Below are 25,585 nucleotides of genomic sequence, written 5' to 3' on the forward strand. Positions count from 1 at the left end.
TAGCGGCGTTCGAAGTCCAGTATATGTTGGTGGAAGCGCTCGCCTTGCTTCTCTGAGTATGCTCCCATGTTCTCCTTGAATTTATCAAGATTAGCGTCAAGGACATGGACTTTCAGGGACATCCTGCAGGCCATTTTGCCATGGTTCTTCACCAGAGCCTCAACCAGTTTCACATAATTTCAGGCCTTACGATTGCCCAAGAAGTCCCAAACCACAACAACAAAGCTGCCCCAAGCATTTTTTTTCCTTCCTACTGAACTTCTTGGAGAATTCTGTGCACTCCAGAATCTTCTTTATTTGTGGTCTAACGAAGACACCAGCTTTGACCTTTGCCTCAGAGAGCTCAGGGAAGAAGTCTCGAAGGTACTTGAAGACTACAGACTTCTTATCAAGAACTGTGCCAAATTGTTTCACAATATCCAATTTTATGTGCAAAGATCGGAACAACACCTTCTGGAGGCCCAACAGTGGTTTGCACTTGACATTGTGCCTCACCACAGAGAACTCGGTCCGTTGTAGCCAGTGCTTCCTGTTGTAGTGCGCTGCAATATCCCTACTGTCCCAAAGGCAAAGATAATAGGGAAACTTGGTAAAGCCTCCTTGGAGACCCATAATGAAAACCACCATTTTGAAATCTACGATAACCTCCCAGCCATACTCATCATACTTTAAGACTTCTAGCAAGATCGTGACGCTGTTGTATTCCTCTTTGAGGTGCACCGAATGAGCCAGGGAAAGAGACGGATACTTATTCCCGTTATGGAGCAGCACAGTTTTAAGGCTTCTAGATAAGTTATCAATGAAAAGTCGCCACTCGTTCGGGTTACAGGCAATTCTAGTTGCCTCACACAGACCGGATACATTGTGTCAGAAGCAGAGCCCATCTTGACAAGTGAAGATGCTTCAAAATGTCGGTAACGCTTTCTCTGACTTGTGATTTGTACACTTTTATCTAACAAATCTCACTCCTTGAGCCTAGATGTCAAAAGCTCAGCATTCGACTTTGTTATACCAAGATCTTTGATCAAGTCATTGAAGTCTCTTTGGTTGGGGTAGTGTGGGTTTCTCTAACCAGCTGCACCTCTGAAGTTGTTATCTGGATTTTCAACTTCTACCTCCTCTTCTGATTTGCTGTTATCTTCTGAGGATGGCTGCTTTCTCTCTGGCGGAGTGGGTACAGGGAGCTCAGGGCAGTGTGGCACTGGGGCGATGGATGATGGAAGGTCCGGATACATGATAGCAAAAGCATTCTTGCCAGCCCGACGTTTAGAAGGGTTCACCATGCAGAAGTAGCAATTGCTTGAATGGTCAGTGGGTTCACGCCAAATTCTTGGACTAGCGAACTTGATGGCTCTCTTTTTCCCTCTGTACCATCCTGCAAAAGAGTACAATAAAATTGTTATTATGAAGAATAAACTTATTTCATCTACAACTAATGTGTAAGAGGTTCATGCAAAATATTTTATATGTGATTTTTTTCTATAGTATTGTAAATTCTTAAAAAAATTAAAAGATATTAAAATTTTAAAAGGTCTAAAATTTGTATAATAAAAATCTTATTATTCAAGCAAGCAAAAATTGTCTGTCTTATCTTCTAGAGTTTGTTTGCAGTGCTTGCCCGTCTTATCTGCTAGAGTTTGTTTGTAGTGCTTGCCCGTCTTATCTTCTATAGTTTGTTTGTAGTGCTTGCCCGTCTTATCTTCTAGAGTTTGTTTGTAGTGCTTGCCCGTCTTATCTTCTATAGTTTGTTTGTAGTGCTTGCCCGTCTTATCTTCTATAGTTTGTTTGTAGTGTTTGCCCGTCTTATCTTCTATAGTTTGTTTGTAGTTCTTGCTCGTCTTATCTTCTATAGTTTGTTTGTAGTTCTTGCTCGTCTTATCTTCTATAGTTTGTTTGTAGTGCTTGCCCATCTTATCTTCTATAGTTTGTTTGTAGTGCTTGCCCGTCTTATCTTCTATAGTTTGTTTGCAGTGTTCGTATGTAAAATAAAGTGTCCAGAGTTTGTCTTGATCCCTGACAGGCTTCACATATTTTAACAGATGCTGTCACAGAGCACCTTTTCACTCTTGTCTTGATAAATTGGCGCCACATACATAGCAGAATGTGTCTGGAGAATGCTTGCAGCTTATTCATGCCATCTCTGATAAAATCAGATACGTCTATGTGTTCACTTAGGCAGCTAGAACTAAAATGAAGTGGTGAATGGTGATCTCCTGGATATATATTACTATGGAAAGTTTTAGAAAATTCTCGTAAGTTCTACAACATACAAGAGAGTTCTTGAACATTATTGTAAGTTCGATAAAATTCTCTATGAGCTACTCAGCACTGAAACTACCTGGAATGTTCTAGAAAATGGGTAAATTCGAAAATTTCATAATTCAGGTCACAAAAGAAAAGTTTGAACAGAAAAATACGTATTTTCCATTTACTTTAGGCTTAAACAATTGGGAAATAACACTTTTTGCCCATAAACAAGAAAAAGTTAAATTTTGTTTCATTGTGTAATTTGTGAGGCATAAGGAAACCTATGAATAGTTAGGACCTAGTCTTTAAAGAGAACGCAGCACATAACAGGATAAGAAGTACAACTATACCATAATAGCATAATGTGTTTGATAAAGCCTAGTTTCACAGTACACAACTTATGGAAACGTAAACAAAAAGTAATTAATTAGACATGAGAAAGTGTTATAAATAGTTAAGTGAAGATAAAAGTAATTAATTAGACATGAGAAAGTGTTATAAATAGTTAAGTGAAGATAAAAGTAATTAATTAGACATGAGAAAGTGTTATAAATAGTTAAGTGAAGATAAATTTTCTACTTGTAGGAATAATGTAAAGCAATATGTGCTTTTGACAGGCTAAGACTGCTATAATGATTTTAATTCTTAAGGTGCTTCTAAAGACTTCTTTTTATTTGCCTGTTAAGGTTGTGGTATACGTTCTATACGCAAGAGAGGAGATTTTCCCCTGTTGAGACAACGTCGTCAGCTACCTAGGAGGCAATTCAATATTGTAATCCAAGTAGAGGGCGGAGTTGAAGTAGATCCTAATTCTTGGCCATGGATGGTAATTTTGTTAAGAACAAAAATTATAATTTAAAAATAGTAACTGTTTATAAACTTTAAAATGTTTTGAAATGTTGGTACTTGAATATTACGTAAAAATAGTGTTAACGGATATTCACAATACTTGGTATATAGTGTAATAGAGTGGTTTGGTTTGTTTTGAATTTTCGTGCAAAGCTACTCGAGGACTATCTGCGCTAGCTATCTTTAATTTAGCAGTGTAAGACTAGAGGGAAGGCATTTAATCATCACCACCCACCGCCAACTCTTGGGCTACTCTTTTACCAACGAATAGTAGGATTGAATCGTAACATTATAACGCTCCCATGGCTGAAAGAGCGAACATGTTTGTTATGATGGGGATTTGAACCCGCGACTCTCGAATTACGAGTCGAGTGTCTTAACCATTTGGCCATGCTGGGCCGTAATAGAGTGAATTAGATATCAGTACCTCGTAGAATATTTCCACTGTGTGATATTATACACCATATTATGTTCCTTTTTAACATGCTTCAAAATGTATTTTTAATACGTAGTAGATCTTTCTTGGACACACAACGACAAACTAGTTAAAGGATGAGTTAATACAGGATGAGCCAAAAACTACTGTTAAGTTGATGTTATACGAGTGGTACTAAAAAGGTATTAGGATGACATCTGAAACCATTTTAATTATTACTTGTTTCAAAGTAAGACGTTAGAAATTAAGCTATTTTTAATGGAGCCGTTGTTTAGCTACTTTTGTTTCAGATTTTATGATCTTGAGTTTAGACGTGTTTCAGCACAGTAATCCAGTAATCCTTCTGCATTAAAAAAAAAAAAGCTGACGTAACGCATAATTCGTGTTGTATTTTGAAAGCTTTTCGAAGTGGTAATCGAACTCCCGAACGTTTGAAAGTGTGTATATTTTTAAAAGGATACACACATACACGCCAGAAAGAATAAACATTTTATTTGTAAAAGTAAAGAAAATATGTACACATTTTTTATTCATTTTATAACATTTTCGATCTTTGCACGAGATTGGAACATCCACACAATAAAGTGAAATGATTAAACATTCATACGATAAACATGTTATCCATTCTTAGATGTTATTCGTAATCGCTAATTACTAGTATATTCAGGGAAATACAAGAGTTTCTACAAATTGTTTGTTCATTTTCTTATGTAGAGGATCTCATAATTTGGGAATAATAACTTGTTGAAATCGAAGAACGGGCAAAATCAAAGCCTTCAAAATGGGTGAGATTCAACAGTATATATGCTGGTTTCGTTTCATGCGCTTCCGGTTGTTCTATTTACAGCAGTTTTAATTTGTAGACTGCGACGTTTGTGTGACCTCAACAGCGAACTTTGCTAACTTCTTATTTCATGCTCACTATACATAAATAAAAAATGCCGATAATTTAAGCAACTTCCGGATTTTGGCGTTTAAAAAAATTAAATTGGCATATAAATAGTAATTTATAGAATATTTTATCTCTCATCGTCTATCCCAAGTGATAAGTCCTGGTATTGATTTGTTTGTTTGTTTGAATTTCGTGCAAAGCTACACGAAAGCTATCTGCGCTAGCCGTCCCTAATTTAACAGTATAAGTCTAGAGGGAAGACAGCTAGTCATCACCACCCATGGTAAAATCTAGGGTTACTCTTTTACCAACGAAGAGTGGAATTAACCGTAACATTACAACGCCCACACGGCTGAACGGGCGAGCATGTTTGGTAAGATGGGGATTGAAACCGCGACCCTCAGATTACGAGTTGAGCGCCTTAACCACCTGGCCATGCCGGGCCTCCTCAAAGTTCCGTTTTACAGGAACGGTTTAATTTTGTGTATGTGTTTTATACCAAAGCCACATCCGGCTGTCTGCTAAGGAATCGAACCCCTGATTTTAGCACTGTAAATTCGTATATTTACCACTGTACCAGTGGGATACACTGGTGTTGGAAAGTGACTTGTAGGTGTCAAAAGAAGAAACTGGATTCTTATTTTTTACATAATTTTATTATGGACCACAAAGGAAAAACTATTAAAGAGTACAGTATGAAAAACACAAACATCCGTAATTAACTTGTTTTTGTAACAATTTTAGACCTACTGATTTTTCAAATTTCGAAATTTAAACTGTAAATGTCTTTCTTTGTACATTTTTTGTTCCAAAAAAGAATCTGGAATGCTTTTATTTTTTACACAGATCTAATTATAAGTCGCAAAGAAAAATGTAAGAGTATTGTAGAAAAACAAACACATTTGCAGTAAAATTGCTGTTATAAAGATCGTAGGCATAATGGTTTTTCAGTTTTGTTTGTTTGTTTGTTTTTTATTTCAAGCAAAGCTACTCGAGGGCTATCTGCACTAGCCGTCCCTAATTTAACAGTGTAAGACTAGAGAGAAGGCAGCTAGTCATCATCACCCGCCGCCTACTCTTGGGCTACTCTTTTACCAACGATTAGTGAGATTGATCGTAACATTATTACGCCTTGACGGCTGAAAGGGCGAGCATGTTTGGTGCGACCGGGATTCTAACCCGCGACCCTCAGATTACGAGTCGAACGCCTTAACCCACTTGCCCATGCCGGTCCCTTTCCAGTTTTACGACATTTAAACTGAAAGTTTCATGTGGTATATGGTACTACTGACAATGTACGGAAAAAGAGTTTGCATTTTACCAACATTACCATTTTATATCATACGTTTTCTATTTCTTGTTAATATGTTCTAATATTCTCATATTCATAGCTGTCTTTATACATTGCAGGATTCTTGCAGAAATATTAGCTTCGATATTAAAAAGATTTTTCACGAATTTTTTTTTTTCATTGTCATTCAAGTAATCATTCTGGGACCTCTTTAATGACTATAAAAATGACATTTGTTTAGTATTAGAAGAATGTAACAGGTTTTTAAATTATACTCTTCTATCTAAGAAAACGAAAAAAAAAACATTTTTGTAAATTGGATTCTCTATTCAATTTCATTATAGGTTGGAATCTCTCAAAAGTATGGATTATCTGAACGATTTCTGTGTGGTGGCGCTCTCATATCATCAAGTTACATCATCAGTACTGCTCACTCAAGTTGTCATATATTCCTGAGTAAGTAATTGCATAAGACTGTAGGTTAGAGATAGTAAGTAAATCAGAAGCTTGTCAAAATGTTATTGAGAAAGAAAAAGATGTATTATGCTCCATAGTTTTACCTATGCTCCCCGTTAGTACAGCGGTATGTCTACGGATTTAGGGGTTCGATTCCCGTCGGTGGGCTCAGTAGATAGCCCGATGTGACTTTGCTATAAGAAAACACATACACACTTTTGCGTATATGTGATTTCTTAAGCCTGATTTTTCTAAATATATGAGATGATTGAAAAACATCTTGCAAAGAATATACCTATAGTTTAATTCATTCTGGTAATGTTTCTTAACTTTCATTTATGAAATTAGCAACATCTTGAAAAATGACTGATTAAAAGTCGTAAACTTGTAATAATCATACATTAAGATTTCACAGCGATTGGTCAACAGAACTTATTCTGCTTTTTCCTTCTTATTTGTCTGTATTAAGCTCTTCTGGGATGAAATAATACTTACAAGAAAGTCGTAAAAGATCTTGGACATCGTTATGATACAATTATTATTAATTCTTTTTTTCTGTTGTATTTGTATGAAACATTGCTCACTGTCTCAGCAAAATTGGTAACCTCGAATGTATTAAAGAACAAAAATAACTGCAAAAATATTGCTTTAATGTTTTTTTTTTCTTTTCACTTTCTGACTGAATGTAAAAAGTAATAATTTGGAATTTAATACAAAAATTAAACATTTGCGAGTTGTTGAACCCCACTCACTAAACATATATAAAATGGATAATTGTATTTTTGTACTATTTTTCTGCATGAATCTACTAGGTTATGTACTTGGTCACGTGACGGGTATTTTCTTGGTCTACACTTTTGAAATAGTAGATAGTATATGAATAATTCAAAGTTTTCATGTTTGTTCTATTTTTTCTACATATCTATGCTAATGAGATAATACATGCATATATATATGTTAGCGTATGTGCTTTTGATTTGGGGCCCGGCATGGCCTAGCGCGTTAAGGCGTGCGCTTCGTAGTCTGAGGGTGGCGGGTTCGCGCCCCTCCCAACCGTGGGGGGCCTTATTATGTAACGGTCAATTCCACTATTCGTTGGTAAAAGAGTAGCCCAAGAAGTAGCACTCTGGTCTTACACTACTAAATTAGGGACGGCTAGCACAGATAGCTTTGTGCGAATTTCAAAACAAACAAACGAAACCCGCGGTGTATATATGTAACGTGTTTCTTTTTTTCAGTATATATATGTAACGTGTTTTATTTTTCTTAAAACTTGCCACGATTTCTTGTAATGTTTTCATTGTTGTAAATAAATTCAAAATCAGTCACTTTTAACGGAAAAAAAAACGAGCTAAATTCTCTTAAGTGTTATTAGATTAGCGAAATTTCACACATGTTGGACTTGCACCACCAAGCCAGGAAGTATGTCTAAATTATATCCAATTATTTTAATCACTAGACGTAAATACAACTTATTTTGTTGGTTTTTTAAAGATGTGTTTTTGTTTTGTCTTTACTATCGTTCTTCTCAATGAAATGTATTTTTGTTTTCAGTTTGCGTTGAAGTAGTTTGTTAGAATTGATCTGTTAAAGTTATAAACAAATATAAATAAAATACCGATGTCATCTTAGAGTTAAAATATTAAAACTGTCTAATTTTCCAAAAGTACAAGTTCATTAAAAAATTTTTAATATTTAAATTATTTGCAGGAGGTGTGAGAAGTAAAGTACTTCAACAAGTTTCCATACCTGTTGTAACCAATAAGGCTTGCAACAGTTCTTACTCCATGGTGGCGTCGTCACCATATCCACAAGGTATCACTAGAGGGCAAATTTGTGCCGGATTATCTGAAGGAGGCAAAGATGCGTGTCAGGTACTGTCATTTTTTCTTCTGATAAAAGTACTAGTCAATAAGTTGTAATTTTGTCGATCAAAATTTGAATACTGTTTATGTTGTGATTGATATGAAATTATTAAATGATCTATAAAGGTAAATAGTTATTAAAATTACACAGAGTTTTGACTAATTACCTTGTTATGATGAATACAAAAAGCTCGCTTCTAAATAAACCCTGGAAAGTAGGTGTCAAGTTTCACTAACCAGTAGCAAAAAAAAAATGGTATAGAAGTAGCCCTATACCCTTTAACTATACCAGAGCAGAAAAAAAATAGTATAGAAGTAGCCCTGAGCGTTTATTCACTGGTGGTGAAATAGAGCTTTTAGAAGAAGAAAAAGACCTCTTTAATTTTGTATTTATAAATATTTTTTTCTTTGTTTAAAAGATGTTTTATGTTCGTAGTTACAGTGTATTTTGTTGTCTCTGTGTGAGAGTTAACATTACTCTAACAATGGGTATAAAGCTTAAAAAAGATAATCCTCTATTACAATATCCATATTCTTTATATTCAAAGCTGTATATTACGTCAAAAATATTATTATATAATATTTTAAATAAAAGTGTTCGTTTTACATTAAAACTGAAAATGATTCAGTAGGCCCAAACTTTCAGTTTTGTGGCGTGAAAAAAGAAACACAAAATTATAATCTTAGGGCCTTTTTGAAAAACATCATTTTAAAAACTCATTAACGTTTTTGCAACAGCGGAGTTTGGAAGTTAGGCTAAAGCAAAGACTGACGAAAGTGACATTTTTTTTACGTTAAAACTGCAAATACCTTTATTTTCTAGAAATAAGCTTTTGATAAAATTATCTTTTTCCTGGGAGGAAAAAAGAGGTGATACACTGTATTTCAAAAAAAATCAGGATTGGTAACTTAAATGAAAACTTTAATAGCAAATAGAATTTCGTACAAATAACGTTAAAATTGTGTAACATTTCCTTGAATTATTATTCTAAAGTGCTCGGCAGTAATCGGAGATTAAAAAAAAATCTAACCGTTTCTAATTTAGCAATGTAAGACGAGAGGAAAGGTAGCTAGTCATCACCACCCACTCTTGGGCAACTCTTTTACCAACAAATAACTTTATAAACCCCCCACATCTGAAAGAACGAGCATGTTTGGTGTGGCGGGTATTCGAACCCGCAACCTTCGGATTGGGAGTCGAGTATCGTAACCGGCTGGTCATAAACTTATTTATATATGAGTTTCTTTGTATTGGTATTAATAGTTTGTAAGTAAAGTGTTCAAGAAGATTAGCATTGCTGAGATCATTTTCCTGGGAATTTTGTTCGTTATATATAACAATAAAAAGAAAGAAAGGTCGAATCAGAGCTTTTTTTTATGCAAGAATGAATGTATTTATAGAGTTTAGATACGTTGGTTAGTCACATGAGTAAATCTTTATTTCAACTTAGTGAATTTCAATAATCCGTTACGAAAAAAAAAGAATTAACCGGCTTTTATTTTTTTTATTTGTCCCACGTCCTAGAGTTAACTCTAACATGATTACATTTCATATGTACAGTTTGATTCACAATCAATATAAAATTAAATTTATTGTTATTAAAAGAATATAATAATGTCATTTTCGATGTATTCTACAACAGTACTGAACACAGAGAATAATAGGACTGCGTAATGGGAAAGCTGATATAAAACTAATTTCTAATAGACCGTAGCTAAATATAAACAGAAAGAAGTGTTTAAAGTATCAATGAATTTAGTTTAAACTTTAAACAGAATTAAACAAGTTTTTGTTTTTTTTTTTAAATAATGGTTATTATTCTTTACATAAACTGTGTGTGTTTTTTCGTATAGCGTATAGCAAAGCCACAAAGGGCTATCTGCTCAGCCCACCGATGGGGAATCGAACCCCTGATTTTAGCGTTGTAAATCCGGAGACATACCGCTGTACTAGCGGGGGGGCATTTACATAAATGAACATCCATTTGTTAATACGTCATCCAGTGAGACAACATGAAATCTAAGAACTTACAACACTAAAATCCAGAGCTCGATTTGATTTTACTTGAATATAAAAACAAGTAAACAATCATTAATACATTTTAAAGAATCATTTTCATTTTACATAATTAGGGATTAATATTTATATTGGTAAAACTTAACTCCTGTTCGGGACATGATGATGATAAGTTAATCCGCCAGAACATTATTTATTGTACTGCGAGATATACACGTTTGTTTCAACTTAAATATAGCGCGAGTGTTAAATTTAGTTATTTTTAGAAGCGACAGTTTATTGCAGGTCTGTTTACAATATAATTATGTACAAACCATGTACTGTGTCGTACAATCGAAAATTGGCAACTGTAATTTTGTGTCATGTCACTAGATCCTTCTATGATTTTTTCGTTGTTTTGATTGAATATTATTACATCATAAATACGCATACAACATGTAGTGCGGGTCAGTTAGGTACTTATATAAAGATATAGATATATACATCTAAATATTGTGTGATTGTAATCTTGCCACGAAGAGTATAAGATGACGATTTCCAAAGTGAGTTATCATAGACTGTATTGTAATAGTGTTTGTGTTTTCTTATAGCAAAGCCACATCGGGCTATCTGCTGAGCCCACCGAGGGGAATCGAAGCCCTTATTTTAGCGTTGTAAATCCGAAGACATACCGCTGCACTAGCGGGGGGCTGTATTGTAATAACAGAGCATGAAGAATAATTTATCTTTGGTCAATTTGTGTTCTAAAGTAACTGAACCAGCTTGTGTGGATTCTGACGAAAATAGAGGCAGTTATTTAAATCACTGAATACAATTGCTATAATCAACAGTATAACGATCGATTGCATGCAAGTTCGACTTATTTTGATAAACAAGGGGACTTTATGCTCTTTGTTCATTATTGAAGTTTATCTTCAACATGTTGCAGACACCTGCTTCAATGAATTTGGCCCATGTGTACGTAAACACCTGACATTTACTTTAAGTATTATTCACGCTCTAAAGTGTTTAATTTTTTTCTCCAAAAGTTAATCAAATTTTACATCTAAGGAAAGAACGTTATTTCATGCAACACTGTCATTGAATGATTTTTTTTCACAACGTTTGGCAAAAAGTTTGACATCGCACAAAATGTTAATTATATTTGTAGCAGTGGGATCGTTAGTTTGTGCGTAGAAGGGAAATCACGAAGACTACGCACAAATACATACTTCCTCGACTTCAAAATATCTTTCGTATTCTTGAAACAAAAATGTACAAATATAGTCGCATAATAACGTAATATAATGGCGAATAATCGAACTTCACAAAATAGAGTAAGACCTTGAGTCTTTTCAAAACGGGAAAATATAAATGGAACTTATAAAGAACTTTCGTGAAAGAACAATATATCAAGCCATAAATGCTTATATATATCTTGTATTGCCGAAAATGCTGTATTCTTGAAGAAATTTGTCTGAAAATGTGTCACGTACTTAAACTATATACCATTAATATATATATATATATATATATATATATATATATACACACACATTTTAACTTAATTACTTACAATTCGAGAATGATTTTCATTTTGTCTTTTTTTTTTTTAACAAAAATACTATATCCTAATTTCCATATTTCAGGGCGATTTTGGAGGACCTCTGGTGCTAAAGGAAAGTGGACGATGGACATTAGTGGGAATTGTTTCATTTGGGTTTAACTGTGCTGAACCAGGCTACCCTGGAGTTTACACTAGGGTTTCACACTACATAAAATGGATTGCTGCAAACACTGACTTAGGAAAACAGTGATCGTCCATCATTTAAGTGTTAACTTCTATTATATTGTAGTGTTTGTCCAATATAAAGAGTAAAGTTTTCTTTCCTGATCGTTTTTATTTAATTAAGTTTCTCTATTTTACTAATGATTTTTTGCACAGTAATATTATTAGTACTTTAATGTAACCACTTTCATGAGATCCAAAGTATTTGATCTTTATTAGGAAAATCATTAACGTAGCACATCGTGTACAGAAAGTTTCAGTAATATTTTCTACTTGAAATTCGGGTGATACCACAGGAATAACATCCCTTGTTTTGCAGCGAGAGAAACTATTAATGAAGATGGATAATCGTGTACCATAAGAAGAGTACCATTGTTGTTTTTCTTATATAATACCTTGTTCTCCCAGTCTGCAAAAAGTTCATTGAGAATAATATATACCAATTTATTATCTAAACTCATTATTGAATACAATAGTTATTAAATATATAAAAACTAAATAACCTATTATATTAGTATTTATTAAAATTATACTTTAATAATTCAACATCTTCCAAACTCTGATTTATAAATAAATTGATAACTTCATACAAATCAGTAAGTTATTTGTTTTAGTCAATAGTAGTTACAACATTGTAGATCTAGGTTATCAAAATGTCAGAAACATTTGCTAGGTTAATAAACCCAGTGTATTTACAGTTTTACTATGGATATACCTGTTATGCCAAGGTTGCTACAAGTAATATTATGTTATGTTTATAACACTGTAGAAATCAGTAATATCTCCACTTCATGTCTAAAACAATATATTTCTGATATTAAACTTGTGTAGGAGTAAATTCTAATTATTACAAATACCATCATAACATAAAATATGGTCTTCTAAATGTTTGATTACTTAAATGTTAGTAAATATTTAACTGAACTGATAGTCAAAGCTTTTGACATCTATTATTAAAAACTAATTTAAATTCTAAATTCTTTTAAAAAATTACAATCACACAACATATGAGTTCCAGTAAAGAATTTATTTCACTAAAGTTTTGTACAGACAAATATTCTTGAAATAATTCACAAAAAATTCGTTCAAAACTCTTTTAATCATATACATTTCATAGCAAAATACCTGACTAAAGTATTCACACTCAGTTAACTTATGGAACAAAAATAATCAAACTATATTCATTTTGCCTTGTGTGACCAGAACACTTTCTGTTGTTGAATCTATCAGGTACTTTAGTAAACCACTTTGAGAAATACTTACATATAAATGCACCTTTCCTGTTGATACTAACTAAATCTATGGACAACGAATTCCATGTTCTCGGTTTTGGCACAAATAAGGCTAACAAAAACATGCAGCTCATTTAATCAGCCAGCTTTATATATTTTTGTTCTTCTGTAGCTAAACCTAATAGTTACACTACACTTGTTCATGATTAAATAACAATAAATATCAATACATTGTATTTTGCCATTAAATTGTAACTTTTCAGTTCAGTGTAATCTAACAACAATGTTTATGAAAGTCTTTGAGTGATGTGAAAAGTCAAAGCCAAAACTTCCACAAAACTAGCATTCTTTTCAAGAATTTGAAAGAGAAATAACGTTTCTTCTTGGAAAACAGGTTACATAGGAAATAAAAAAAGAATGCTGTTGTCAAAAGCTGCAATTAGGAACATTTCTGACAGGTGTATTTAGTATCTCCCATATGTTTTATATAGTTCACACATACATAAAATACCTGAAGGTTTGTTTCTTTTTCAAAACTATAAACACCTCTAGAGTAATGTTAAGACACTGGAAAAAGTAAATATGCAGATTACGGGAACATACATGATTACCAAACTTCAATGGTGTTTATTCTGCAACTAAATTTAGAGGCATAGATCTATTTATGGTCATAAAGACAAACAAACACACAAGCTCTAGTAATAAAAGGACATTTTCAACATTTTCCTTCCTTCCTTGAAGTTATATTGAAAACATAATTACTGAAATGATCATTTTTGTTTACAACAAAGCACAACAAAATTACCTACAACATGATGTTCCATAATCTTAAACTAGTTATTTAGTATCTGTTCCATTACTCTCAGATATAGCAACACTATTGTTAAAAATGTTGCATTATACATTCACAAATAAATAAACTGCAGTTTATTTGTTTTCTTGTCCCATGTAAATTTGTAACTTAAAGCACCATATAAATCCTAGTTCTAGTTGAATATCACATGGTGACAAGTTTTCTTACCCAACCAGTTTAATGTTGTAGACTCCCATCCTTCCCTGAATTACTTACTGGTTTAAAAGCTCTAACTGAAAGAAATTAATGCTAGTCACAACATTTAAGAGTTACATTACAGGTATAATTCACAAAAGTTTCGGTTTTATTTATTTCCCAAAAAACTGGAACATCTTTTCTTGTTTCCCAAAAACACTGAACATTTTTTTGTGTAATCTGTTGATTACTTTGTTTTCTGTAAAATAATCCATGAAAAAAAGTGAAATGAAACCATAAAGGTTTCTATTTGAAATGAAGATAAACACTTCACATAACGTTTTATGAAACACAATTAGAATTACAAAAAAACCTTTTAAGATTTTTGTTCCTTACATTATATCTGAATTAAGACTCTTCCCACTATAACATCTAACATTAGTGAAAAACATTAAATCTTGCTGGTTTACCATTTTTTCAGTAAGCTAAATCAAATACTGTAGAACAGTTTAACTACAGAAACTCTAAATAACTAAACTAAAAATTAAAAGAACATGAAGAATGGAAACCTTAATACCATAAGCATATATAAACTATACCATTATATGAATGCTAGTCTATAAACATAAACTGTTGATACATTACCTTGTGTAAATTTAGTTTTTTACTCTAACAAATACAGTTCAAAGGACTTATTTCTGACTATAAGTACAGAATTACAAATTGCAGTGTAATGTTATTTTTTCAAATGATGCATACACAGCAAATATCTCAACAGTTGCTTATGTTTGTATAAAACCTTCTGAATAACAAGACATAAAAATGTTAATTCTTAATTTGTCTATCTACAACAGCTGGATTAAAGGTTTATATACAAAAAAAAATTTCTAAAGTTAAAGTCATGCTCATTTACAAGTTATTAGAATAAAGTTTACAAAATGTACAAAGAAAAAAAATGCTAAAAATAGCTAAACCCACTATCAAAGTCCCACATTTATTAAAGAGATTTATAATATTAGAATAGGTACAAAACACATTTAAATAAAGATGTGTAAGAAGCACTCCCAAAACTCTACACAATATTATGTACAAACAGAGCATTCATTTAAAAGTTATACCTAGTAATTAACCTTAATAGAAAAGTTTTAAAATTTGTAAATAAGAATATAAATCAATGTACCAAGTTTAGACTAGAACTGTTTTCTGATTAGATTTTCACATTACTCTGCCAGTTCTTGCACATATGCCAGAGGGAAGTAGCCAACCTGTAAAATAATTAAAAACAGGAAAGTGAATTTCTATCTGAAACTGACCTATTTAGAAAATTAAAATTTTCTCTTACAACTAAATTACAGGTTTACACTTTTGTAAAACAAACACAAGCTGCAACTGTTTTTTTTATATTAAAATGAAACACAGAAGGAAATGTTTTGTGATTTTTAATGTAACAAGTTGAACTAATAGCTTGATACACAAACATTTATGTGATCCACACTCGATACACAAACATCTAAGCAATTCACACTTATTGATTCCTTGTTTATCAGATTACAAATTGCAACTAATTTTCATAAAACGAGTACATAAAAAAATGCTCACTGATCAAAAATAACAAATGACACTATTTATGTATAAATAACCTTCATAACAAATAGTCAAGGTTCATTCATTAAAATACATTCTACAATGTATCCTTAGTAAAATAAACTCACTCTTGTTATGTCAAGCTTTTACAAGGGATAAATATCAACTTTTTGTTCCCTTTATTATGAAATATAAATTTGTTGTTTCATTCATAAACAAACACACCCCACCAAAACTTCTATCCATTATTTTAATATTTTTTAGTTTCTCTACCTTTCTCTAATAAACAACTTAACAACTTTATGCTTTCTATATCATTTTAAATTTTTTTTTACATATTTTACCTTCTCTCTTAGTTTTCCCTTCCACCAACCCTTGTTTCCTCCAGCTTTGCTAATTATAGTCACGTTGTCTCCTTTTTGTAGGGATAGTACATTAGAAGAAGCACCTCTAAAATCATGTATGGCAACAGCAATTCCTAGAGATTTCCCTATACAAAATATATTGGCATTATTTTAAATTATAACTTGTGATACAATGCTACTTTACTAAACAAATACAACAGTGACAAGTTTGCTATACACAATATATGTAGCTTACAATGAACTGTGTTTAGCACTAAAGAGTATTTCTATACCAAGTTTAAAGGCTGGCTGTTTTTATACATTAGTAGGAAAAGCATCAAGAAAGACTGTTTGGTTTTTGAAGTAATCTAAAATACAAAAAAAACATCTACAATGCTCAGTAATGACAAGCTACAACATTAGGGTTAGAATTATGAAGTTATTTTCTAAATAAAATTGAAAATGGTCTTTATATCTGCATAGTATTTTAAATATCAATCAAGTATGCAGTTGTATGACCTGCACTTTAATTGAGAGTCACCAGTGGCTTATTACAGGTGGAATGACAAAACCAAGACATTGTTTGAAGTTTAAATAATAATACTTAATAACATTCACTGGAAAGACAAATATAATGTTAAGTTGAAGACAAGCTGATCAGTAAATGAAAAGAATATTGTACTGTAGACTTTGAAATTTAAAGTGAAATAAAAGGATAAAATTGTATGTAATTAAGAGAAAATTAAACATTAATAACTTGTAAATAAACTAAAGTGGATAAACTTAGAAGATAAAGAAAAAAAATGTATATAAATGACCATTACTTAAACATCTGAGAAATGACACTAAAAAGCAAACACTAGTATAATAAGAGCATGCAATACGTTTGCTATCAAATGTTCATATTTATTAAATAAGTTTGTTGTATAGTGCTTTGTTTTTCACACTCTTTGCATCATAATATGCTGGAATAAAATTAATACATGATACTGGGAAAATGTCTCTGTAGTGGAACAATCAGAAAATTGGAACACAAATATCTTAAAATTAATCTGTTTCTTTTGACACAGTATTTACAGACAAGGGACCTACTGGTTTATCTAGACTGTCCCATCCTCTAGGCTAAACTGAAACTATTAAAAAAAACCTCCTCAAAACTAGCTCTTATCATTCATATAGTTATCAAACTTATATATTATATTATAATCATCAGCTATTAGCTTTCCTTTATCATCTCTCAAGGGTTTTATTCTCATCCTAACATTTTGTTTACCTCTAATGTCTTAAAAAGAAATCCTTACTGTTAATGTTTACATTTTTAGACATTTTCTTCATCCATCCTTTTTGATGTCCTAACATTTCTGATCTTACATAAGCAGGAGGATATTTTCTGAGATAGATGGTGATTAGATCTTACGTGTAGTGGCATGGTGACAGAATAGTTTCCTGTATGTACACATAGAAACTTTACTATTTTCTCTTTTTTACATCCATATTTAAGCAGGGGAGTCAACTGTTTGATTCTACTGCATGTGTGAAAATTACATTGGGTCTTACTGAGTTTAAGATTTCAATGAAATTGAGTAGCCAGAAACTATCACTCAAATTACTATCCTTTTTTGATTATTTGAGCATTGCACACATTGTATTCAAACCTTTACATAAAATTAATATCTTACTACCTAACCCAAAAGAATTCCTATTAAATGAACACAAACAAGATATTTACAATATCCCATACAAATATGGAAAGAAATACACGAGATATCATATTCCTTAGAAAGAACACAAGTATAGAGGTGAGTTCCAGACATCCACTTTAACATATCATCAGTGTGAAACAGGTCACAAAATACTTTGGGATGAAATCCTTCACCTACACCCTATTGTAAGTATTAATTTCATGTTTCATAATTATGTTACAGTCTAATTCAGACTGTCAGAATTAATATATGAATTTGCAAAAAACCTAATATGCACACAATACTTATTAGAATAGTACTGCAATCTGTAGAAATATTTTGTTTATTTAAAATATTTCATACCTGTACCATTAGTCTGACCAAGAGCATTTTTGTAGGGGATTAGCAGTTTAATGTTGAGCCCTGCAAAACTTTCTGCAAGTGTGTTTTCTTCATAACATTTAATCAATTCCTGAAAAGTTTAAATAATGGAGTTATGAACCTTTTAATGTTACTACTAACTATTAAAAAACATAGTAAGTTCTGTAAAAATCACATTACTACAAAAATATTCATATATTTTTTGTTCTAATTTTCTTTGCTATTTTAAAAACTTCTGGTAAAGTCTGTCAGTAAATACAGAATTTTAAGCTAAATTCCACATTTAAAACTATATATGTGGGTACTTAAGTTACTGTTGCAGTAGTTGTATTTAATAAGAAAACAGTTTTAAACCTCCAAATTAAACTAAAAGTTAAAATTGTCAAATGAAACAATAACAACAATGTAGCATCTGCAGAGGGAGAACCATTTTCTTTTCATAATTTTTACACCATTATATGCAATAATTAAGTAAACACATGACTAAGAAAAAAGGTACACAGAAATTACTGAACTCAACTATTATAGAAATTAATACATTAAGTAACACTGACAGTGCACCATACAAATATCCTCAATTTTAAGTGACATCAATAGTGCACCATACAGATATCCTCAATTTTAAGTAACACTGACGGTGCACCATACAAATGTCCTCAATTTTGTTAGTAGTCCCAAGACACATGTCTAGTTATTTGAGGTTATGACAAGTAACAATATTTCTTGGATTTTACTATATAGAATCATTTTCTTTTTAGTTTATAAAACAACAGATAAGAGCAAGTATCACTGTGACTTTCAGAGAGGCTTGATGTGTGGGGACCCATTATTATCAAGGTCTATTTTCCTTATTCAGCTGTTCAAAGACATCTGCCATCAGAATCTATTACTGCTGGTAACAGAAAGGGAATATTTCCAATAAGAAAAACAATTTATTAAATTGCTGGTGATAAAAAAAGAAAAAGAGTACAGTTAGGCTTGTAAAGTGTAACTTTGTTCCAGTTGAAGAAATATTTCTTTATTGGTTAGACCCCAACCATACCATATGAAAAAAAAAATGGGCTACAATCAAACAAATCACCATTCAGCATGAAATGTGGTTCATAGCAATGCTGAGTCCAAAGCATTAATATGTTCTAATCCAATATGAGGCACAGATTCTAATCACTCTATGCTTAATTTTCTACAATCTTCTAACTCGTCCATCAAACCAGTCATTTAACATTTCTTAAATTTGTGATGCTTTTCTTAAACTTTATCTCTAATGCTCTAATACATTATAACACATTCCAACAAAAAGACAATAGTATGATATGATAATGTTTTTAAGAATTGAATTAAATGACAAAGGGTTACATACCACAATGCTTCTGAAATATTTTGATTCTGATAGGTAGAAATGCTGCCTATCTTCAGTCATACATACTCTCATGTGCTTTATCTGGTTGTTATAGCTGAATAATTACAAATAAATAATACTAATAAATAAACAATGTCATTCACATAACAATAATTAATATTGGGTTGAGGAATAATTTGTGAGCGTTTTTTCAAGTTAAAAAAATATATTCATAAATGAAACGCTTTCGCAAAATATTTCATGTCATTTGGTAGATAATTTTTTGCTCTAATAGATGGTGTGTTTGATTTTCATATGTCTTTAATTTTTGCTTTCATTTTCAGCTCATTAAATGGAATGTCAAGTGGACAAAATCGAGCATTTTCGACACCATCTGCTTTTCGCATTTAATTTCTTGCAATTTCGTTTAAAACAATGCATACTATATACCTAGGTATTACATGAAATAAAGTATCATAATAAATGTTTTGGGTGTAATGTGTTCATGCATTGAGGTATTGTATAGTCTTGCATGTAATGCTTGAATGAAATTATTTAAAAACGCTCACGAATTATTCCTCAACCTAATACATTATTTCACAATTTAGAAAAATGATTTTACAGACAAAATGTTTTGTTGTTTTTTTCATTATTTCAATAAGCTTTCTATCCCGATGTTGGATGTGATACTGTATTCAAAACAAGTGCCCTTAAGGCATTTCAGGCACATTTCAAATGCACAACCAAACATCAGCTCATTCATCAAATTTTAGATTAAGTAGTAAGTCCACAATATTAAATACCTGTAAATTTGTAACATCAAACACTAACATTAATTTCAATATGTAAAGGAAAAGGTGAAATAAAACAATCTCAGAACATCCAGATTTTAAAAACAGCCATGTAAAAAGTATGTTCTGTTCTTTACTAAAACTATGAATAAGGGTATAACAATAAAAATTGTTGTACAATAGATTTATACCTGCAGTCATAACATTAAAATCACAATCAGTTAATTTTTCCAATTTTCATGTTTCATCTAACTTTAACACCAGTGTTTAATTGTCTTAGAAAATTAGAATTTTAAAACTGGTAAACTCTCTTGTGAGGACCTGAATTACAGATACTTCAGCATGTGTGTTTGCCACATAAAAAGAAATTACTGATGATATAAACAAACACAGAAGTTTTTAATGATCATTTGTTCAAATTAAGAGGCCTATCTGATTTGTTAAACTACTTCAAAGAAACCTAAAATTTCAATAGTAGACCAGTCATTTCTGTCTTTTTTTATTGTAGAATCTTTTATATACTGTTTATAAACAGCACTGATATTATATACAGAATAAAAAGTATCTTTTTTTTAAATTTTGAGCCCTTGAAGATAAAACATACAATCATGTTTTCTTTCCATTTTGGCAGAACTTCCAAAACTGATCAGGTGGTTATCTCTTTCCTGCCTCTTATTACTAATATACTTAATGGTCAAGTTCCATTCGAAGTTTTACGACACTGCATTAACTAGTCATGGACCTACATAATCCATAATTACAAAATTTCTTGTCAAGATGGTTTTCACTTACTTTTGTACAAAAATCTGTACCTGAATGGTTTCTCAATATTAAACAGCATGGCTTGTTATAATACTTGTAAAAGGCTTTGCACTAATAACTATATGTTTTGAAGCTGTATCAATGTTTCTATATTTACTCTTGTAATATAAACCAATTACTAATACTGTTTAATCTCATGTAAAATATTTCTGATTTAAGTTAAGATTAATTGGGCTAACAGAAATACAAGCAATTACACTTTATAACATGATGAAATATGAAAGACTCACAAAACTTTTGAAACTACAACAAGCTCTTTACTAGTTTAATTGGTAACAAAGTCAGTGAAACTTGAAATATGACTGTGTGATGCCTACTTTTTGAAGAAACTAACAGTTGTAGTTTTTACCTTACAGAAGAGAGAATTTTACACATATGCAGAAAAGGTTAATTACAGTTTACAGGTCAAGTTTGTAACATGTCAAAAACTCCTTATAGAATAAAATATGTATTTAGATTCAGTGATGTAATTCTCAAGGTTAAGTGGTTTCTTGTCATGTCTTTGTTGCATAAGGAGTTGGATAGACAACTATGTGGTTGTTATGTATGAGAATAAAATAAATATTTTGACACAACCAGGACACATATTTAGCAACCCACCATGTGCTGTATTTAGCATTGCTCTTTAGACTAATAACTTTATTATAGTAAGTAAATCTAAAGATGCAGTGCATCTGAGGATTTATAAAAGTTTAGTAATGGATAACCTGAAGCCAATCTTGTATATATTTAGGATTTGGCATAATTTTTTTAATTAATTTTTTTATTTGGGATATTCCTTTTGAAACTAGCCACAAAAATTCTTCATTGACAATGCAGCTTAAATAGGCCATGTAACCAAAAGATTCATTCCAAATTGATCTCACAAGTTAATCCTTTGTGCACAAATGGAATCAAAATATCCATGTCATAACTTTTTAAAGTTACATTCAAAATGTAAGTAAACTACTTTATCAACTTTTATTGATAAACTTGGCATCAACACATATTTAATAAATATTTAATTTCTGAGTTACAAGGGATGCATAAGACAAAAACTGCTCAATTCTCATTCTTGCTTAGCATATGACACAAGCTGTTAAATTTACATTTTATTACTTCTACCACACAATAGCATATGACACAAGCTGTTAAATTTACATTTTATTAATTCTACCATGCAATAGCATATGACACAAGCTGTTAAATTTACATTTTATTACTTCTACCACACAATATCAACAGAGCTTAACCAATTGAAAACTCAGCCTTTATTCACTGACAAGCTAGTACACAGAATAAATACCTTCTAGTTTCTCTATCTGTTATGATATCAGTATATTTAGCAAAAATAGCAGAGATGCCTATTAACACCCCTTCATTCATTTGAAGGCACTTGTACTCATGCCTACATGTATGTCTAACGTACATTTTAATAACCAATAGAAAAAGCAGTTTCTGAGTCACACAAAACTGATGGTTATTTGCCAATTTTATGGTGAAGAAAATCCATAATTTGCTATGAAATATTGTGTGTTTACTCAAAATATTGCTCTGAACAAAAATTAATTTTTAACCTAACTATACCTATGTTACAAAGACATAAATTGCAGCAGTTTTGTGATGTCCTATGTGGTGAATGATACTGAGCAGGTTGTCAGGGTTTGGAAGTTTTACTAGTTTGTCCATAATAGTCATAACACATTTACTTGTACTATTTTCTTTTATAATTGGTAATTTATTAATATTGCTCAAGAGATTGAACTTTGCAAATATTTTCAATTCCTGGTCCATTTTCTTTACATAATCTCAAAATATTGACTTTAATGCATTGTTCAACATGGGTGCAGAAACTTTCTGCCCACAAATGGTTCTTGCACAACTGTTAATGTACCCTATAAAAATATTAATAAGGTCTGTAGCTTTGAATTTTTAACAAAGTAAATTATATTAAAAAAGAAAACAAAAATCATTATTCTAGTTTTTAGTAAATATGCAAATAATAATTAGATGAAATTCTTAAATCCATGTTACTCTTAAATTAAACAAATGTTATTAGAATTAAATTCCTACTTGAGACTAATGGCATATCCTCCATTTTGTTTTGGGCTGACCCTCAAAAGAAATGTTCCACATGGTAGGTTTTCCAGCTGAACAGAGGCTGCATCCCTATCCATTGTTCCAGCAAACCTACAACAGCAAGAAACATATTTCTTGAGAAGATAATAGCATTAATTTGTATGTGTGTTTTGTAGTCAACATTTCTATTTGCTTCTTGAATTTTGTGTAAAGCTACCCCAGAGCTATCTATCTTAATTTTCCAAGAGATTTTTGTAAAGAAACCAATTACCTTATTCTACTGATTATAAAAGGAAAGAACTTATCTTTGTGAAGTATTATGAAGAAGAAAACTGGTTTAAAATAAAACCCACATGATATATCACTATGAAACATTTAATAAGTTTTCAATTTTCACACAAAATCCAGAATTTTAAGAATTTCATAAAGAATTAGATCTTTATTAGGAAATTCTTTTTTTACCCTTTTTTTACATACATTTTAAGGCAGATTGAGAACCTGTTTTATTCAAGAAACCTTTGTAAAGATATTACAGAAACTTCAGTTAAAACAAAGCAGTGCACAAATTTATTAGAAGACTTCATTGGTCCTTTGGCATTGAATTGTTGCTCAAATAAAATAAAATTACTATAGTTTAAAATGTTGAAAATACAGAGAAAGAGAAAACACTAACAATTTGCTTATTTTATAAATTACCTTAATCTGTTGCACAAATAATTAAATCAATGATTTAAGATAAAACCAACAAACAGTTATGTGCAACTAATTTTTTTAAAAGTTGTTCCAGATACAGAGTGGTGGAATATTGTCACAATTTTTATTAGATTCTACTCCACCGTTCAGTAACAAAATAATTTTAGGTTTTCACATTCTTAGTTTCTCATATATGTATACAAAATATTTTATTTTTCTTCCCAAAACCACAGCTAATTATTGTAATTAATTGTAATTTTAAGAATGCTACCAAAAATGACCTTTGAAAAAAAACCTTCACTGTGCAAAGAGAACACAGCAAAGACACTAGCTTTTGCAAAAGAGCACATATCTAATAAAAACTTTGATAAAATACACAGAAACAATGCCATAAAAATACAACCAAGCTCTTACTAATGCCAAAGACAGACACTCAATATTAGCACTAAAGAAATTTGAAAACTTTATTCATGAACTAATATTGTAACAGTTTCCTGTGAAATTAATTACAAGTTAATTTCTGTAGCAAATCAGTAAATATTTTGTTAAGCTCATAATATAACTACTGAGGTGTACAAGTAAATAAATGTACATATAAACACATACACACAATTTTACACTGTAATCAAAGTGTTTTAACCAAATTTAATAGGTAAAATTACAAACCATGGTTGTTCTTCCAAATTTAAGTTGACATAACTTTCATAAGTTTTAGCTTGACGATGAGCTTGATGAATTATCCAGTGTGGAGTGGGATCTTCATAGGATGTTCGCTTTGAATTCTTAATGAGCATAAAAATGTTTAGATATGAAAAAGCATTATTTTTTAATTCTTTATTATAAAAAAAACAAACTGACTTTCCATACTGTAAATAAAACAAAGCTGTATCTCATGGAAACTTCAGAACTATGTGCATTTGATGTTTTTTATGACCTTCATTCCAACTGCTCTGGAGTAGGCCAGAATTTTCATAAGCCAAACATTTTTACAACCAGGTGGGTGACCATACAGAATAAGTATGTTTGGTGATGGGGATTCAAACTCACAACCCTCAGTCTGTGAGTTGACCGCAACAGTTGCCAGGCCTACATTTGAGTAAAGAACTAAATTAATAATACATGTAACAAATAGTTAATAACTTGCTTCTGTATGTACATTTTCCTGTTAGATGTATACAGTTACACAAAGGAACATTTTAACCATTTCACTTCAGGTAGATCAAAAGTGCATGTGTCACAACCTTTTACAGAGTTACATTTGAAATTTAATTAAACTACTTTATTATTAAGGTATACATATAATAAACCAAATTTTCGTTATAAGTTTTAATTTCATAAAGAAATGTTTAAAAAATATTTACTCTCTTAGTAATGAAATTGAGATATTTGCTTTCTACATCTTCTCTCTTTAATTTATTTACCACTTCTCTGAGAAGCATAGAATTTAATGTAAATTATTCATTATAATAGTTATTAGTCGGGAAAGCATAATTTTTATAGCCTTCAAATGTATTTGGCTACAGAACAATAAACTAGAAAATAAGAACCCTTTTGTCATACCCACCGTTCACTTTTTTCTTTTTTTTCCAGAAACTGCAACTAGTTTTCTCCAACATTTAATACCATTTATAACTAACAGAATCCAAAAGTTTTAATCTATCAAATAACATATCACACTATGTTGTTTTCAGTACAATGAATTGTTTATTTCACTTCTACTTCAAACTATATTCCCATGGGAAATGCATCAATGATTTTAGCAGAATATTTAATGGCTCTTATTGCACAGTTAGAAAGCCAAAAATACTTTAATAATGATTGGGCATTATCTGTTTTTCATATGTTGTTAT

At 31.2% G+C, this 25,585-nt stretch overlaps 2 protein-coding genes across 7 annotated transcripts in view; one reads left to right on the forward strand and one right to left on the reverse strand.

Annotated features, from left to right (window-relative positions):
* Positions 1-2,355: 2,355 nt before the first annotated feature.
* Positions 2,356-11,931, forward strand: LOC143248105 (clotting factor B-like). The gene is made up of 5 exons (XM_076496540.1): positions 2,356-2,359; positions 2,934-3,073; positions 6,060-6,171; positions 7,882-8,045; positions 11,682-11,931. Exons 1-5 carry the CDS (start codon positions 2,356-2,358, stop codon positions 11,847-11,849), a joined length of 588 nt encoding a protein of 195 aa, XP_076352655.1. The 3' UTR covers positions 11,850-11,931.
* An 898-nt stretch (positions 11,932-12,829) lies between these two features.
* LOC143248879 (protein vav-like) overlaps positions 12,830-25,585 on the reverse strand; it is a 111,784-nt gene continuing 99,028 nt past the window's right edge. For 5 of the 6 annotated variants that reach the window (XM_076497762.1, XM_076497760.1, XM_076497761.1 and 2 more), the window contains 6 exons: positions 24,402-24,517; positions 23,037-23,153; positions 19,393-19,486; positions 18,015-18,123; positions 15,970-16,115; positions 12,830-15,306 (listed from right to left, as the gene is read on the reverse strand). In XM_076497762.1, the coding sequence (XP_076353877.1) occupies positions 15,262-15,306; positions 15,970-16,115; positions 18,015-18,123; positions 19,393-19,486; positions 23,037-23,153; positions 24,402-24,517 (627 nt within the window). In that variant the 3' untranslated portion in view covers positions 12,830-15,261. Of the gene's footprint in view, positions 15,307-15,969; positions 16,116-18,014; positions 18,124-19,392; positions 19,487-23,036; positions 23,154-24,401; positions 24,518-24,553; positions 24,822-25,585 lie in introns of those variants that run through there. The other variant, XM_076497765.1, reaches the window with a different exon arrangement.

This window comes from Tachypleus tridentatus, chromosome 4, assembly GCF_004210375.1.
Source record: "Tachypleus tridentatus isolate NWPU-2018 chromosome 4, ASM421037v1, whole genome shotgun sequence".
In the NCBI taxonomy this organism is placed as follows: domain Eukaryota; kingdom Metazoa; phylum Arthropoda; class Merostomata; order Xiphosura; family Limulidae; genus Tachypleus; species Tachypleus tridentatus.